We start from the raw sequence: 13,735 nt of genomic DNA, 5'->3' as shown, positions 1-13,735 counted from the left end.
ATCGTAGTAGTCGAACAGAAATGTATGGCAACTTTATAGCGGATAGCTTTAGTAAACGAAAGCAGACAGCGTTAATAGGAGAACTCATAAAAGTTGAACATTTTTTTAATTGAATAACAGTTTACTTGTTCATTTTTATATATTTCATATACTTTTTGGCATTAAAATTATCCTCCACTTCATCCATAATCTTGACTTTTTTTCGCGGCTTTCGGGCCTCTAAGCGTGACTTGCGCTCCAAATCGGACAATGTACTCAGATCCAATGGCAGCTATATTGAAAATATAAATTTGTGAAACACATATGCACATGCAAGTAAAAGTCGTCTTATATAATTACTTTTATTATTTTGCGGGGCTCATGATATCGAATGTTAATAGTGGATCCGTCCGGATGTACCACAACCGTCGGATAAATGCGGCAGTATACAGAACGATGCAACCGCGTCACCGATGCAGTGGCCGAGGACAAGGCACGCGTATGTTGTAACCCTTGAACACAAAGCTTAAGCATTTTACCCAATAATGCAAAAGCAAATATTTTTATGCGGATTTACAGCAATTGCTTCCCAAAACTTGTTTACGATGAGTGTGACCAGTTGTTAACATCAGAAAAAAAAAATATTGACTGCTACACTGCCAATCGAATTTTAAAAAAAAGTACTCGATTGCTTTTACTGTCTGAATCGATAATAATTATTTTAGTTAAAGTAAGTGGTGTGAAAATCGCATGTAAAATAAAACTTATTAAAATGTAGTAAAATTATTTGGAAAAGTACCTTTTTGCATCTGATACTAATGGGAGATATAGAGGCCGATAGCACGACATAAGCATTCTCAATCGTTTTATTATATATTAGTTCGTTTGTGTTCCGACAAAATTACATAATTATTGCAGAACACAATTTTCAGTGCGAATTCGGAACTGGGTAGTTAGGTTGTAAAAAAAATCGGAATATACCTCAAGATACTTGGAAGCTTTAAAAGAAGTGCACCAAACTGGTGCATATATACCTCCTGTTGTGATGTAAAAAACTAAAACTACGGAAACATATTTTTGTACTTTTCAGCGTTCGAAATAATTATGGCAGCACGCCGCATCACTCAATCTTCGATCAACTGGTCTGCTCTGGCAGAGCGTGTGCCCGCAAGCCAAAAAAGCAGTTTCGGTGCCTTTAAGACAAAGTCGGACATTTATGTGCGCGCCGTGCTGGCTAATCCAGAGAGCCCACCAAAAATTGATTGGGCATACTACAAACGCTTGATACCCGTTGCTGGTCTTGTCGATAGCTTCCAGAAACAGTACGATGGCTTGTCCGTGCCCTACCCAAAGGACAATGTGTCGAAATTTGTTGATGCTGAAATCGAGGAATCGCAGTGCGAGATATCCAATTACAAGAAAGCTTCTGAGCAACGCATTCAGAATTACCAGAAGGAAATCGCTCATTTGAAGGCATTACTCCCATATGACCAAATGACAATGGAGGATTATCGTGATGCATTCCCTGAGAGCGCTTTGGATCCGATCAACAAGCCAACGTTCTGGCCCCACACTCCAGAAGAACAAGTTGGCTACAAATCCAAAGAACAGTTGGAGGCCGAAGCCCACGGACATCACTAAACGCATATGTGCAAATAGCTCAGCATTGAATAAGTGTTTTAATTCAAATAAAAAACATTAATGAAGAATTAAAATCAATGTTAAAATAAACTGAAACTGAGTCGAGTTGGCATTTCGTCATGACTTTTTGCTTACTCATTTTTAACCATCGTATGTTATGGATATTGAAGATCTAAAGATTATATATCAATTGCTAATACAATAGAAAACTTATGTACGTATATATAACGAAAAAAGAGCGAATATTTTGATATATTATTTTTCGCTATTATGGGATTTATACATTTCATATCCATTATAAGAGCTCAGCGTAATTTTGTAAATTCTACAACATTACGCTAGGGATGAGTATCTTTATATAATATCGCTTTGGGCATCTCTAATATTTTTGAACAAAGAAAGAATAACATTAACATTTGAGGTTCTGTTAGTGATGTTTAACCCAATTAACAGAATATAAAGATTAAAGTCTTAATCCCTATAAAAGACAAACTAACTAGTCTTGGCTCGTAAGTTAGCCATTACTTGTACAAACTCTTGCGCAGCTCATTAGGTTTAGTTTTCGTATTTGTTAAAAATTAGCATCAGAGGCTAGGTAGCGGAACTAGATGAACGACAAAAGTTCGCTCAGTTTAGTGTGTCGGCCGATCGAACATATGCAAAACGATTTGATGCGGCTAAAACATTTTTGATTACACATAATAGTTTGCAACATAAATTGCACAGTAAAATTCGTAGTAAAGTGAAAATTATAAAAAGACAAAACAAAGTTACTCTGATCGGCTGCCCTGCATGAACTATTTAACGATTTTGCTGTGCAATCGTAAACCAACGATGCTCTCGCGCCGGAGCAAGGATAAATCACAGGCACATAAAGAGGGCGTAGTTGGGAAGTATGTAAAGAAGGATACCCCGCCGGAGATACCGGTGATAAATGTGTGGACTTCCTATTCCGATCAACATCAACGTGCAAAAAAGAAGTCTTTGCAGAGGTGTGCAAGTACTTCGCCCAGCTGTGAGTTTAAGCCGCGCAGCTCGAGTTCTAGTCGCAATACGTATTCTTGTAGTGACGTTCAGCCGGATTACTATCACGCGCGCAGAGCTCAAAGCCAGTTGCCGCTTAACAATCAGCAATCACTTCCACCACAGAATAACACACAATTTCGAGTTGGCAGCACCCAGCTATGCCAAGGAAACAGTAACTACGTCAACATTGAGCAAATGGACCGTATGCGACGTCAGCAGTCATCACCGCTGCTGCCAATCAACAATCCAGCAAGGGGCTTCCAGCGAAGTTATTCTACCCAAAAGCCCTCGCAACCGCATGGGGGTACAACTAGCTATGACGTCGATCATGGACTTCTTAACACCTCCTACGCAAATATGACACAAATGCCGCGCCGACCCCCATCACCTGCACAGTTCGCAATGCAGCAACCTCAACAGCTCCTACATCACCCTTCCACAACATTTGGATCAGTGATTCGATTCGAGCCGTCTACAATAGCAACAAAAGATCAACCACGGTATCCTCAGACAAGGTAATGAATAGTTCATTGTTCATAGTTCATACTCAATTTAATTTCGAGTACACATTTTCAGATCACCATTAGGACAACATCATCAGCATCAGCAACAACAACAACAATTGGCAGCGCATATGGTTGGTAGTTATTCCAGCGATTCGTATCCAATATATGAGAATCCGTATCGCGTTTCTTCCATGCGGGTGACGCCATCACAGCGCTCCGAATCTCCAATATACAGTAATACAACAGCGTCATCGGCTACGCTTAGTGTTACTCCACATCATCATCATCATTTACCAGTACCCTTAGGTGGATCTCTGAGTGGTCGAGGCGGCAGCATGCGTGGCGCCTCTACTTCAGTTCAATCCCTTTATGCGCCACCTCTCACGCCGCCTGCATCCAGTACTTCAACTGCTGGAGATACCAATGGTAACGGAGCGTTGCGAAAAGTACCCTCACAGCAGTCGCTTGATGAGAGCGAAGAATTGCCACTGCCGCCGGGTTGGGCCACACAATACACGTTGCATGGTCGGAAATACTATATTGACCACAACGCACATACAACGCATTGGAATCATCCATTGGAGCGCGAGGGTCTGCCGGTTGGTTGGCGCCGCGTTGTCTCGAAACTGCATGGTACCTATTATGAAAACCAGTATACCGGGCAGTGCCAGCGGCAACATCCATGCCTTACATCCTATTACGTTTATACCACGTCAGCAGAACCTCCTAAAGCAATACGGCCCGAAGCACCAATGTATTCACCACCTTCACATACACATACCGCATTGGTGCCAGCCAATCCCTACCTACTTGAAGAAATACCAAAATGGTTGGCTGTCTATTCTGAGGCGGACTCCTCCAAGGATCATCTGCTGCAGTTTAATATGTTTAGCCTGCCTGAGCTCGAAGGCTTTGATAGCATGTTAGTACGTCTCTTTAAGCAAGAGCTCGGTACAATCGTCGGGTTTTATGAGCGCTATCGGTGAGTGTGTTTGGCTTCAACTGTAACTCGATTTTAATGTATCTGCTTTTCTTTACAGTCGCGCTTTAATCCTGGAGAAGAATCGACGCGCCAATCACAACAAGCTACAATGATTATACAGGAGTATATACTGGACTTGTTATCTCAGCTTTGGTAGTCGCATCTAACTTTACGAATTTGCAATTCGCACAACCGGTGTATTTTTACAACTTACTGAGATGTTTTTTCAATGTTTCGTTAGTTCAGTTTGTAAACTGTGATATTATTTGACTTAAAACGAATGAAAAATGGTTTCAAGAATATGAGTAATTGTGTTTAACTGAACTAAAAAAATGGTCTACGCTTGCAAACCGATATTCATATGTTAGGGTTTTCAAATATTATCTTATTATTATTTGAAGCTTGCGTTTTGGTGTATGCATATTAACCAGTTTATTAAATTCTTGTGTTTTAATAAAAATTAGATATGAAATAGTATTCAGTCTAACAAAGACTGTAACGACTGCTTCGATATCTCAAAAAAGTGATGTGAGTTAAGTTTATCTTATTATATGTATGTACATTGGAAAGTACATATAAATAATAAATGCCTTCAGTGTATGTGTCTTCTTCCTTATGTGAATGATCGATCTCAGAGACTAAGATATAAATATACTTAACTTAATATGTTTATATTTATGCCATTTAATCTTTAATTTCAATTGTTGAGTGCCCAGGAGCTCGTTGATATACATGTGTCTATAAGTATAAATTATATGTGTTCAATCCGACTGCTTATCCGGCGTAGTTTAACGCATACCGGCAATTACTTTATAAGATTATTTATAAAAAACGAAGTTCTATTTAAATACACGATATTCAACTCAATTCAACTATGAAGTGCAAAAACAAAAGCTACTTACAATCGTCGCACGAAAGAGCTGTTGAATCGCGCCGAACCCCACAGCGGCGTGAGCTTCGGTTATAAGTATTGGCGCTGTGCACAGCGCCTCAGTATCTTGACAGTCGTGCCGTCGTTGATATCGTTAAACATATTGAAGCTACTGATTGGTAAATTAGAAGTTGAACACGTTAAAAGTTACAAGAAATGGTTATTAATTCGGTTCGAGCTTGATTTACAGCATTATCTTATAACACGATCAGTGCAGTAATATTCTGTCAATATAAAGCGTAGATTTTTTGGCATTGTTATTGCTCGGAAATCAACAGTGCTTTCCAATTCACAAGCTTTCAAGTGAAAGTTCTAATCCGGCTGCCAAAGACATCTAAAAATTGGTTTTATATGCTGCATTTTGTATCGTTTATTTATACAGTTGGTTAAGTCAGCAAATGTGGATATTTAGATATAAATAAATTTACGTACATACAAAACACGAAGCATGCGAATGTATTCATATTTATATACGCATATATACATACAAACAAACATAAAGAGTGTGATCAGAAATATTGCATTTATGTTCCAACGCGACCAGTTTTCGGTCGGCGCAACTCGACTTGTACTTTCAATTCACATTCGAAATTCCCATTATTATATGAAGTGTCTACTAATTTAGATTTTTTAATTATCGCAACGCACTTATCGGCGTCTGAATTGCCCAATTAAAAGGAACGTCTACACACTGATATTAAGGCAATAGCCAACAGCAACAACTGTAACAAGCCGATTAGCGTTATCAAAGTAGTGATAAGTGGCATTTCAGGATGTAGTATACTTTTATAAAACAGCTTTTGCAAAGTCATCTGTTATGCCATAAATGAATAACTTAATGAGTAGTTGAAAAAGTTTTTTTTTTATTAAGTGTAACAAGCCATAGTCAAGGCGGCTTGATTTATAGAAGCACAGCTATATATTTTTTTCTGTGCTTGTGACTGTTTGTTGATACATTTTTATACAAACGCCTTTTGATAGAAGTGATACACTTGGATATGTATGTACGTGCGTAAGAATTTGGCTCGTATAGATTGTTGTTCGTTTGGCTTATTCTTGCAAAATGCTCGATATGTATTGCAAGCTATAAAAGTATTGTGGACCGTATAAAAATAATAAAAAAAAAATAAAGAAAAGTTCTTCCACAGGCCATTTAATTAATTATCAACATTTAAAGAAATTTCTGAGGTATTTAATTCCCGTTAAGAAAGTTTTTAAAATATAAGACATTTTATATATGTATATCCAAAAATTCTTTAATCGCCTTCTACATTAACTGCGTGCTTGCACTCTGTACTTTCCTATTGATTGCCTGTAAAGTCTACCCAGCATGCCTTTTGCGTCTACTCTCAATAAGCGCGATGAAGATATATCAGCTAAAGAAATTGTTTTCTGACTTCAATTGATATACAATCTACAATCTATTGATATTAAGTACTGCAATTTGTAAAAGCTAATAACTTTTAAATTTTCATCACATACAATTGAGGCCTCGTACATATGTATTTTATATTTACGTGGCCACTTTTGACTTATATTTTAATAAATGTAATTTTTTAAAATACTGACTTATAATTAGAGACCCTTTAAATTATTTACTAATTCAATTTACACGTTACGATTCTTAAACTATTTTAATGTGGTTTTAAAAAAACAAGGTGTAATTATAATAAAATGGTAATGGGACATTTAATTTGCAGGTGTTCTAAAACATAAAACCAACAAAAAAAAAAACGAATACAAATGAAAAATGGTACTTTGCTTGAGTTATTTACGGCAAACGCTTGTAATATTGGCTAGTAAGTTTTTAATAAATATTTTACCAAGTCAAATGCTCAAATTTATTTTTAAAATGCAGTTGGTTTTGGATGCGCTCAAGAAAGTAGTGTTTTTACAGTAAGTACTCATGACCTGACGGTGCTGGTGAATGCCAATGAAAGCTTCGTGATTTATGCTAGGTGAGTACTACATTAATCTTGCTATTTATCAGACTAATTTTAAATCCTACAGCAACAATCTTGCAGACACTGTTAACTTAACGTTAGTAAAACAACATGAAGATCATGTGGATTTGGATCCTGAGTCCTTCATATGCCGCGCAGGCATTTCATACAATGAAACTATCGTTGTAACGGGTCTGGCAGCCGGTCATGTAGAGATCACTGCAAGTAGCAATTCTAGTGACACATGGATGTGAGAAAAAGTTCAAATTATTTGACATTTTTATATGTGTATACTCTTTTCAGCACCGATGCACTTTTTGTGCGAATCGTTGTGGCTAAATCTCAAGCTATTATTTACACTTCCGTTATTTTTGGTTGGATATACTTCGTGGCGTGGTCAATATCTTTTTATCCACAAATATGGATCAACTATCGCCGCAAATCGGTTGAGGGATTAAACTTTGATTTTTTAACTCTGAATATTGTTGGATTTACACTGTATAGCATGTTTAACTGTGGACTCTACTTTATTCAAAGCTTACAAAATGAATACGGAAATAGACATCCTCGTGGCGTTAATCCAGTTCTATTAAATGACGTGGTATTTTCATTGCACGCAATGTTTGCAACAAGCCTTACTATTGGACAGTGTTTTAAGTATGAGGTAATTGTGAATCAAATGTAAAAGCTCGTAAGATTAACCAAATTTTGTGTTTACATTTAGCGTGGACAACAACGAGTCTCAAAAACTGCTTATGGTCTCTTGATAGTTTTTGCTCTTGTTGTGGTCATATCAGCAGGGTTGGCCGGAGGATCTGTAATTCATTGGCTAGATTTTCTATACTACTGCAGGTACCAAAAATGAAAATTTAAATATTTCTCGAGCGTTATAATATTATTTTTACCATTCAGCTATGTAAAACTGACGATTACAATCATAAAGTATATACCACAGGCCTTAATGAACTATAAAAGGAAGAGTACTATAGGGTGGTAAGAATGCACAAAAAAAAAAATCTCTAACATTGTGTACATTTCCTAATATGAAACAAACATCTTACAGGAGTATTGGCAATATTTTATTGGATTTTACCGGTGGCATTCTGAGTATGCTACAAATGATATTAAATGCATATAACTACGGTAAGCTAGTAGTAGTAGCATTATTAATATGTATAAACTGAAACCGACTGATTTTTGTTATTTATTTTCAGACGATTGGGTTTCAATATTTGGTGACCCGACGAAATTTGGTCTTGGTTTGTTTTCTGTGTTGTTTGATATATTTTTCATGCTCCAGCATTACGTATTTTACAGGTACATATATATGTTTTAACTAGTATGCATTTCAGTCACAAGATATCATTATTTTCAATATGTTTTTACATTTTTAGAAGCTGTTGTTAGCTTTCCTTTATTGATAAACTATTTCTGTTTTTCGGTTTTTTCAGACAGGCAAATAAGTCCTCAATTTCTTCTCTTACGACGGACACCGAGGTTCAAAGTAATGGGCAACCGAACAGGACAATTGAAAAATAGTGTTAAGCTAACTTATATATATTGTTGACAATAATCTTAGGAGCGAAAATGACCCTCAAAACGAACTTCACAGAAGGATAACTAAGAAGTAGAGTTAAACTTTCTTAATTATATTGTTGACATTAATCTGTAATGCTTAATTTTAATTTGTACAAAACTTTTTAATCTACTTTAGTAATAATAATTATATGCTAACATACATACATATATATTTTGTTTAAAGAAGCTTAAGCAGAGATAAAACTCTTTTGGTCGGGTAATTTCAGGGCCCACCTAACATAGATGGAATTGGTGTGACCCGATTTATGATCTACCTAATCGGAGAGTCCATAAGAGTAGTGTTCGCTATATATACAAGAAATTTAATCTCCATTAAAGTCTGTACTTGTAGAGTTAGGTTTCGCGCTGGTTTTGCAATTTTTTGACTGTCAAAGTTGCTAGGCCAAATTTAGCAGGCAGTAGGTCCATTTTTGATCATTAAAATCATGGGTCATGCCAAAATCTAAAAGATTAATCCCTAAATCGTTAAATTTTGCGTGACTATTTACAATCTTAGTGGCGGTAAAAATTGTGATCGAAACAAATGCCTATTTTTTCTTGAAAAAAAAAAAGTGAATGCCTAAAAATGCGTGGGGTATGTTTGTTATTTTAACTTAATCTTCTATTTTATCTATTTTCTAGTTAAATATAGAATAAACCTACTTTTAATCTGCTTAAGTTTAATCCAAAAAAAAAAATGTAGGGAGTACCCTTATCAAAAGTGCATTTATCGACAACAGCTGTGTCCGATAGGCCACACTGTGACTTTAGAAATGGGAAGAAGAAACCACTTGTTAACTTTTTAGAATATTAATACTTATTCTTAAATGCATTCATATGTATGCATATGTAATATTTGTTAGGAAGGATTATTTACATTACGCCGACAATGTCTCGTGAGAAAAAAAGGTATTATTGTTAGTTCGCTGCCTATGTATCCAATTAAATGGTGGTACAAGACCCGAGGTGTAATGAATTGTTTGTGAATTTACGTGTGTGCATTAATTTTTACATTATTTATTGTGCAAATATACTTCGATTTCAGGCAAAGCACGTTTCTTCTGGAGGAGGAGGAGGAAAATTTTGAAACATCTGTCTCAACGTCGCAGGAAAACATTAATATTGAAAATGTTACAGACGATATGTAAGTTTACATTACAAACATAAATATAAAAAAGTCGTCGACTGCTTTTTGTATAAGTTCATGAGAGTAAAAATCAATACAAATAGCGTTTTTGATGTATTTTCATTAGAGTAATAGAGTAGTACCAAAAAAGTAAGAAACTTGTACTTTGCAAAATACTGTATGGTCCAAATAAGTTATGCAAAAAGTAATCGAAGACCAAATTGAACGGTTGTAAATTTATTTCTTGTTGCAGGCCGATTGAGCCAATGGCTTTTCTACAAGGCCTTCACGTAAGTACAATTGGCAATAATACAAAGGTTTTTATATGATTAATTAGTTTTTATTTTCTTGCAGTCAGGAAATTTGATGCAGTTTAGTCAGGTAAAATGTGCGCACGTAATAAATAAAACTTCCTATGATTGCTTAAAGCGCTGGGACAGATCTGATTGCACAAGTATGAGCGAAAAACTAGCTACTGTAGAAATTACGCTACTTATAAGCGAAGTGTCAATTTCAAAAAGTCCCATAGGCTTTATTTTGTACTTTATTGTGTCAACTTGCAGTGAGAATGCGTGTACGCATTGTCGAAAGCGCCAATCGGCTTGTTGTAATTTAATCTCTTGCAAAATGATTCCTGTCGTTCGAGTTGCGATCAAAATGTCGTTGCTCACGTACGTCAGCAAGGCTACTTCAGAGATAGATATGGCCAAGAACACTAAATTGATGAGTGCACCGAACGCATCGTACCGTTTGCCTCCAATAAAGGTCTCAGCAATAGCGTAATACTGATTATAAAATCCCACAGTGATTCCTAGCAGATGGCAAATTAGAGAAAGGACTATTGAGAGTGACATCAAAGCCATGTACTTCGTAGCTTGAATGCATATAATTTTGTATTTCACCGCTAGCACGTTGAGCTCGTCCGCTAATGTGCAATAGTGCTGAATGCGGTGATATTTCGAATATAGATTTTTACGGATCTCCTGCTGCATGAAATTCACCTGTTGTACTAACATTTTAAGTCTCTCATTTAAGGTTTCCATAATGTTCTTCGCTATGATCATTGCACCAAAATAGCAATTGTTTAAAAAATTTGAAATTATCATTGGAAACAATTTATAGAGGGACCAGGTCCAATAAAGCTGAGGTTCATTTCGTTTTTGCTGCAACACCAAAGCCATCTCTAAGGCAAGCGGGAATCCAATGACTTTAATCAGTGCCAAGATCACCGATTTTTTTATTTTGTTGATGTCAATATGAAGTTCATTTAACGTTTCAAAAAGGGGTACGTTGCTCATCATACGCGCCACCTTTTTGCTCAATAGCATTTGATTAACAAAATTAAGAATAGCTACTGTTGTATTCATATAGCTGTATAGTTTGACGGCGTCGCGTAAGTTGAGTTGTGCATTTGTATAGTCAAGGTACATCTGACGAATATATACACTTGTAAATAAGACTGTTACTAGCATAGCATATGCCAAATATTTCTTTGAAAATACAAAACGTTTTCGACCACGCCAAGAGTAACGATTGGCGAATAGCCCGAACAATGTTAGCATAAATATGAGCGTAACAATCAATAATTGGACTAGCATGTTTTTACCCTGAATGGGATTCCACAAAAAGAGACCCATTGCAGATGAAAGTTGTTTGTTTACTGACCTCATATTTTATCCATTGGTATTTTAATTGTTCCTTTGCCCGATTAATATTATCTTGATTTCTTGTCCGAGTCCGAAATGTCGCTGAACATCAATGTCACTCAACCAATATCAATGGCAACAATCACCCTGTGTTTGGTACGTGTTTGCTAACCGTTGAACAACCAACTGAATACGTTAGGCAACGCATTATGAATTAATTAATAAGAGAATACAATAACGGCTTATTTGACTCAAACTTATGATGACCCCATAAGAATGCATGCGATTATGAAGGATGCCGTAAAATATATACTTTGTTCAGACCATTAAAAGCTACATAGATATGTTTTCTATATATATTTTTTTTTGTTACAACCTTCAGTCACAAATTTATATATACATTTGCGCATTTGATATTTTTATATTCAAGCAATCCGTATTGCGTGAAATGATGCTACAAGATATCAAGACACAGATTAACTCCCTGCCCAAGTTGGAAAATCACAACAATGGTGATTATCATTTTGGCATGGTCCTCGAGGAGCCGCCAAAGTCGCACTGGATGTTTTCAATGCCATTAAACAAACTGTACATTCGTATGAATAAGACTTTTAATATTGATGTAAAATTTAAAACAAAAATGCCTATTCAGCCTCTGAATTTGCGAGCCTTTCTTTGCTTTGTTAAGGATGTCAGTGGACCCGTTCTGCGCTGTCAAAACCATTTAAGCACAGATCCCAGTAAGTAAAAAATAGTTGCATAAAATGTTCCCCTATTAATAATTGGTTTCTTTTAAGTTAAGGGCAATCAAAGTATGAGAGAAAGTTTATTACGCTGTGAAAACCCGAACACTTCTTATTGTGGAACATCTGAAGGAAAAAGTATTGCAGAAAGATACTCCGTGCTTGTGCCATTAAATATGAGTCGTTCTAGCCACGAAAGCGGTGGATTCGTTCGCCAAACCCTTGCCTTCAGTTTTGCCTGTCAGAACTCATGCTTTGGTCGCAAGGAAACCTGTTTGGTTTTTTGCTTGGAAAACACGAAGTATGCTATTCATTTGTAAAAAAAAAGTTTACCCATATAAACTATCATTCCAGCCGTGACATATTGGGGCAGCAAGTACTGTACCTTAAAATTTGCACGTGTCCAAAACGTGATCGCAATCAAGACGAACGCCACCTAGAGAGCAATAAAAACAAGTTGTTTTTCGATGCATCCGAGGAGGAAGAACTTGACGCAACATGTGCCAAAAAGAAGTGTCGCCGCACTATGAAAAACGAAGTTAAAGACGAAAATGAAATCAATGATAGCTCCGATGTTCACCCTGTCCCAGCTGATTGGGAAGTATCGCGTGCGATAGACGGTGATTACCGACTTGTCATAAAGTTTTCAAATAAGGATTTGTTATTGCGGAGCATCGAGGGTATTATTGAAAAGACGGCTGTCGCAATGATACGGAACCCACAACATTTAAAACTACGCCAACAAACAAATTATTTGCTGAATTTAAAAAGTAAGCACTATACGATTTAAGAGCTCCTTCAAATTGTTTTTAAATGTCATATTTTTGCTTACAGAATGTGCATTAAAGTTGTCCTAAAGTGAGCAAATACAATGAAAAATTCACTGAATTTATATATCTTTCCCATGATTGTTTTCGATTCCTATGGAAATATTTCTGCACTATAAGTTTTGTCATACATCATACATCAATGCATCATATTTAATATTACTATATCACCATATGCCATATGCCATATGCAATTAAGCAATTTGATTTATTTGAAATAGGAATTTAATTTTTGAAAAAATATACAATACAATACAAGTGAATCTGTGTATTTTTTTAATACTAATTTTTGATTTAAATAAGCATTTTTTGGGACAGATAAATGAATGCACAAATTCTATAATAAATTTTACTTCCTTTTTTATAATCAGTGCACTCATTTCATTTTCCATTTTTATACCCTTGCAGAGGATGTTATAATTATATCATATAATATAAGGAGGTGTCGTCTATAACTCCGTAAAAGGTATATAATCTTTTTGTTGCCATCGAAACGATCGGTAGAGAATATAATTCTTAAAAATAATTTTTGTTATGGCCGATATCTTAACTAAACTAAACACGATATAGTATCTAACACGATAGTACATATAAGTAAAGTCCATCTACTGTATTATATGGCTCTTATAAAAAGAATTTATAAACAATCAATTCTTTGTATAAAAGTGACCGTTTTTATACTCAACTGACAATAACACTATAAGAGCTATATACACCAAATTTGGTATAGTGACACAGGCAGAAAAAACAGCGCTAGAATTCAAATTTGGCTATATTTAAATTTAACTTGTCATATATACCTACTTT

At 35.8% G+C, this 13,735-nt stretch overlaps 6 protein-coding genes across 12 annotated transcripts; 4 read left to right on the top strand and 2 right to left on the bottom strand.

Moving 5' to 3' along the window:
• Positions 1-120: 120 nt before the first annotated feature.
• LOC115768639 (39S ribosomal protein L55, mitochondrial) lies at positions 121-624 on the bottom strand. Its single transcript, XM_030713310.1, has 2 exons — positions 340-624; positions 121-271 (listed from the first exon to the last, which is right to left on the bottom strand). The coding sequence occupies exons 1-2, from the start codon at positions 511-513 to the stop codon at positions 122-124; spliced, it is 324 nt and encodes a 107-aa protein (XP_030569170.1). The 5' UTR covers positions 514-624; the 3' UTR covers position 121.
• A 68-nt stretch (positions 625-692) lies between these two features.
• On the top strand, positions 693-1,706 carry LOC115768637 (ATP synthase subunit d, mitochondrial). Of its 4 annotated transcripts, none has more exons than XM_030713306.1 (2): positions 693-709; positions 1,070-1,706. In XM_030713306.1, exon 2 carries the CDS (start codon positions 1,084-1,086, stop codon positions 1,618-1,620), a length of 537 nt encoding a protein of 178 aa, XP_030569166.1. In that variant the 5' UTR covers positions 693-709; positions 1,070-1,083; the 3' UTR covers positions 1,621-1,706. The 4 variants fall into 4 exon arrangements, with proteins under 4 accessions (XP_030569166.1, XP_030569168.1, XP_030569169.1 ...); XM_030713308.1 differs by lacking the exon at positions 693-709 and adding an exon at positions 724-753; XM_030713309.1 differs by lacking the exon at positions 693-709 and adding an exon at positions 725-731.
• Positions 1,707-2,100: 394 nt separating this feature from the next.
• Positions 2,101-4,611, top strand: LOC115768649 (scaffold protein salvador). Of its 2 annotated transcripts, XM_030713321.1 has the most exons (4): positions 2,466-2,635; positions 2,770-3,161; positions 3,223-4,134; positions 4,193-4,611. In XM_030713321.1, exons 1-4 carry the CDS (start codon positions 2,555-2,557, stop codon positions 4,245-4,247), a joined length of 1,440 nt encoding a protein of 479 aa, XP_030569181.1. In that variant the 5' UTR covers positions 2,466-2,554; the 3' UTR covers positions 4,248-4,611. The 2 variants fall into 2 exon arrangements, with proteins under 2 accessions (XP_030569180.1, XP_030569181.1); XM_030713320.1 differs by having other exon boundaries at positions 2,101-3,161.
• Positions 4,612-5,164: 553 nt separating this feature from the next.
• LOC115768632 (cystinosin homolog) lies at positions 5,165-8,733 on the top strand. 3 transcript variants are annotated; one of them, XM_030713295.1, is made up of 10 exons: positions 5,165-5,184; positions 6,766-6,864; positions 6,924-7,023; positions 7,076-7,258; positions 7,312-7,672; positions 7,733-7,860; positions 7,921-8,001; positions 8,072-8,151; positions 8,223-8,325; positions 8,460-8,733. In XM_030713295.1, exons 2-10 carry the CDS (start codon positions 6,816-6,818, stop codon positions 8,545-8,547), a joined length of 1,173 nt encoding a protein of 390 aa, XP_030569155.1. In that variant the 5' UTR covers positions 5,165-5,184; positions 6,766-6,815; the 3' UTR covers positions 8,548-8,733. The 3 variants fall into 3 exon arrangements, with proteins under 3 accessions (XP_030569155.1, XP_030569156.1, XP_030569157.1); XM_030713296.1 differs by lacking the exon at positions 5,165-5,184 and having other exon boundaries at positions 6,747-6,864; XM_030713297.1 differs by lacking the exons at positions 5,165-5,184; positions 6,766-6,864 and having other exon boundaries at positions 6,950-7,023; positions 7,090-7,258.
• A 643-nt stretch (positions 8,734-9,376) lies between these two features.
• Positions 9,377-13,172, top strand: LOC115768648 (cellular tumor antigen p53). The gene is made up of 8 exons (XM_030713319.1): positions 9,377-9,495; positions 9,632-9,730; positions 9,966-10,002; positions 10,067-10,093; positions 11,789-12,098; positions 12,156-12,402; positions 12,456-12,871; positions 12,936-13,172. The coding sequence occupies exons 1-8, from the start codon at positions 9,476-9,478 to the stop codon at positions 12,956-12,958; spliced, it is 1,179 nt and encodes a 392-aa protein (XP_030569179.1). The 5' UTR covers positions 9,377-9,475; the 3' UTR covers positions 12,959-13,172.
• Positions 10,073-11,756, bottom strand: LOC115768646 (putative gustatory receptor 94a). Its single transcript, XM_030713318.1, has one exon. It carries the CDS (start codon positions 11,380-11,382, stop codon positions 10,126-10,128), a length of 1,257 nt encoding a protein of 418 aa, XP_030569178.1. The 5' UTR covers positions 11,383-11,756; the 3' UTR covers positions 10,073-10,125.
• Positions 13,173-13,735: the final 563 nt, after the last annotated feature.

The sequence above is a fragment of the Drosophila novamexicana genome, unplaced genomic scaffold (genome assembly GCF_003285875.2).
Source record: "Drosophila novamexicana strain 15010-1031.04,08,12 unplaced genomic scaffold, DnovRS2.1 tig00001876-arrow-arrow-pilon, whole genome shotgun sequence".
Classification (NCBI taxonomy): Eukaryota; Metazoa; Arthropoda; class Insecta; order Diptera; family Drosophilidae; genus Drosophila; species Drosophila novamexicana.
Note: the sequence above shows the minus strand (reverse complement) of the source record. Positions and strands in the feature narration are given on the sequence as shown.

Excerpts from the sequence above, each read along its gene's own strand:
- LOC115768637 (XM_030713306.1), top strand. The coding sequence starts at position 1,084 with ATGGCAGCACGCCGCATCACTCAATCTTCGATCAACTGGTCTGCTCTG.
- LOC115768646 (XM_030713318.1), bottom strand. The coding sequence starts at position 11,382 with ATGAGGTCAGTAAACAAACAACTTTCATCTGCAATGGGTCTCTTTTTG.
- LOC115768648 (XM_030713319.1), top strand. The coding sequence starts at position 9,476 with ATGTCTCGTGAGAAAAAAAG. Across the intron at positions 9,496-9,631 it reads ATGTCTCGTGAGAAAAAAAG|GCAAAGCACGTTTCTTCTGG; the intron begins GTATTATTGTTA and ends CTTCGATTTCAG. Across the intron at positions 9,731-9,965 it reads GAAAATGTTACAGACGATAT|GCCGATTGAGCCAATGGCTT; the intron begins GTAAGTTTACAT and ends TTCTTGTTGCAG.
- LOC115768649 (XM_030713320.1), top strand. The coding sequence starts at position 2,413 with ATGAACTATTTAACGATTTTGCTGTGCAATCGTAAACCAACGATGCTC. Across the intron at positions 3,162-3,222 it reads CCACGGTATCCTCAGACAAG|ATCACCATTAGGACAACATC; the intron begins GTAATGAATAGT and ends ACACATTTTCAG. Across the intron at positions 4,135-4,192 it reads GGGTTTTATGAGCGCTATCG|TCGCGCTTTAATCCTGGAGA; the intron begins GTGAGTGTGTTT and ends TTTTCTTTACAG.
- LOC115768639 (XM_030713310.1), bottom strand. The coding sequence starts at position 513 with ATGCTTAAGCTTTGTGTTCAAGGGTTACAACATACGCGTGCCTTGTCC. Across the intron at positions 272-339 it reads AGCCCCGCAAAATAATAAAA|CTGCCATTGGATCTGAGTAC; the intron begins GTAATTATATAA and ends TTTTCAATATAG.
- LOC115768632 (XM_030713295.1), top strand. The coding sequence starts at position 6,816 with ATGGTACTTTGCTTGAGTTATTTACGGCAAACGCTTGTAATATTGGCT. Across the intron at positions 7,259-7,311 it reads AATTCTAGTGACACATGGAT|CACCGATGCACTTTTTGTGC; the intron begins GTGAGAAAAAGT and ends TACTCTTTTCAG. Across the intron at positions 7,673-7,732 it reads GACAGTGTTTTAAGTATGAG|CGTGGACAACAACGAGTCTC; the intron begins GTAATTGTGAAT and ends GTTTACATTTAG.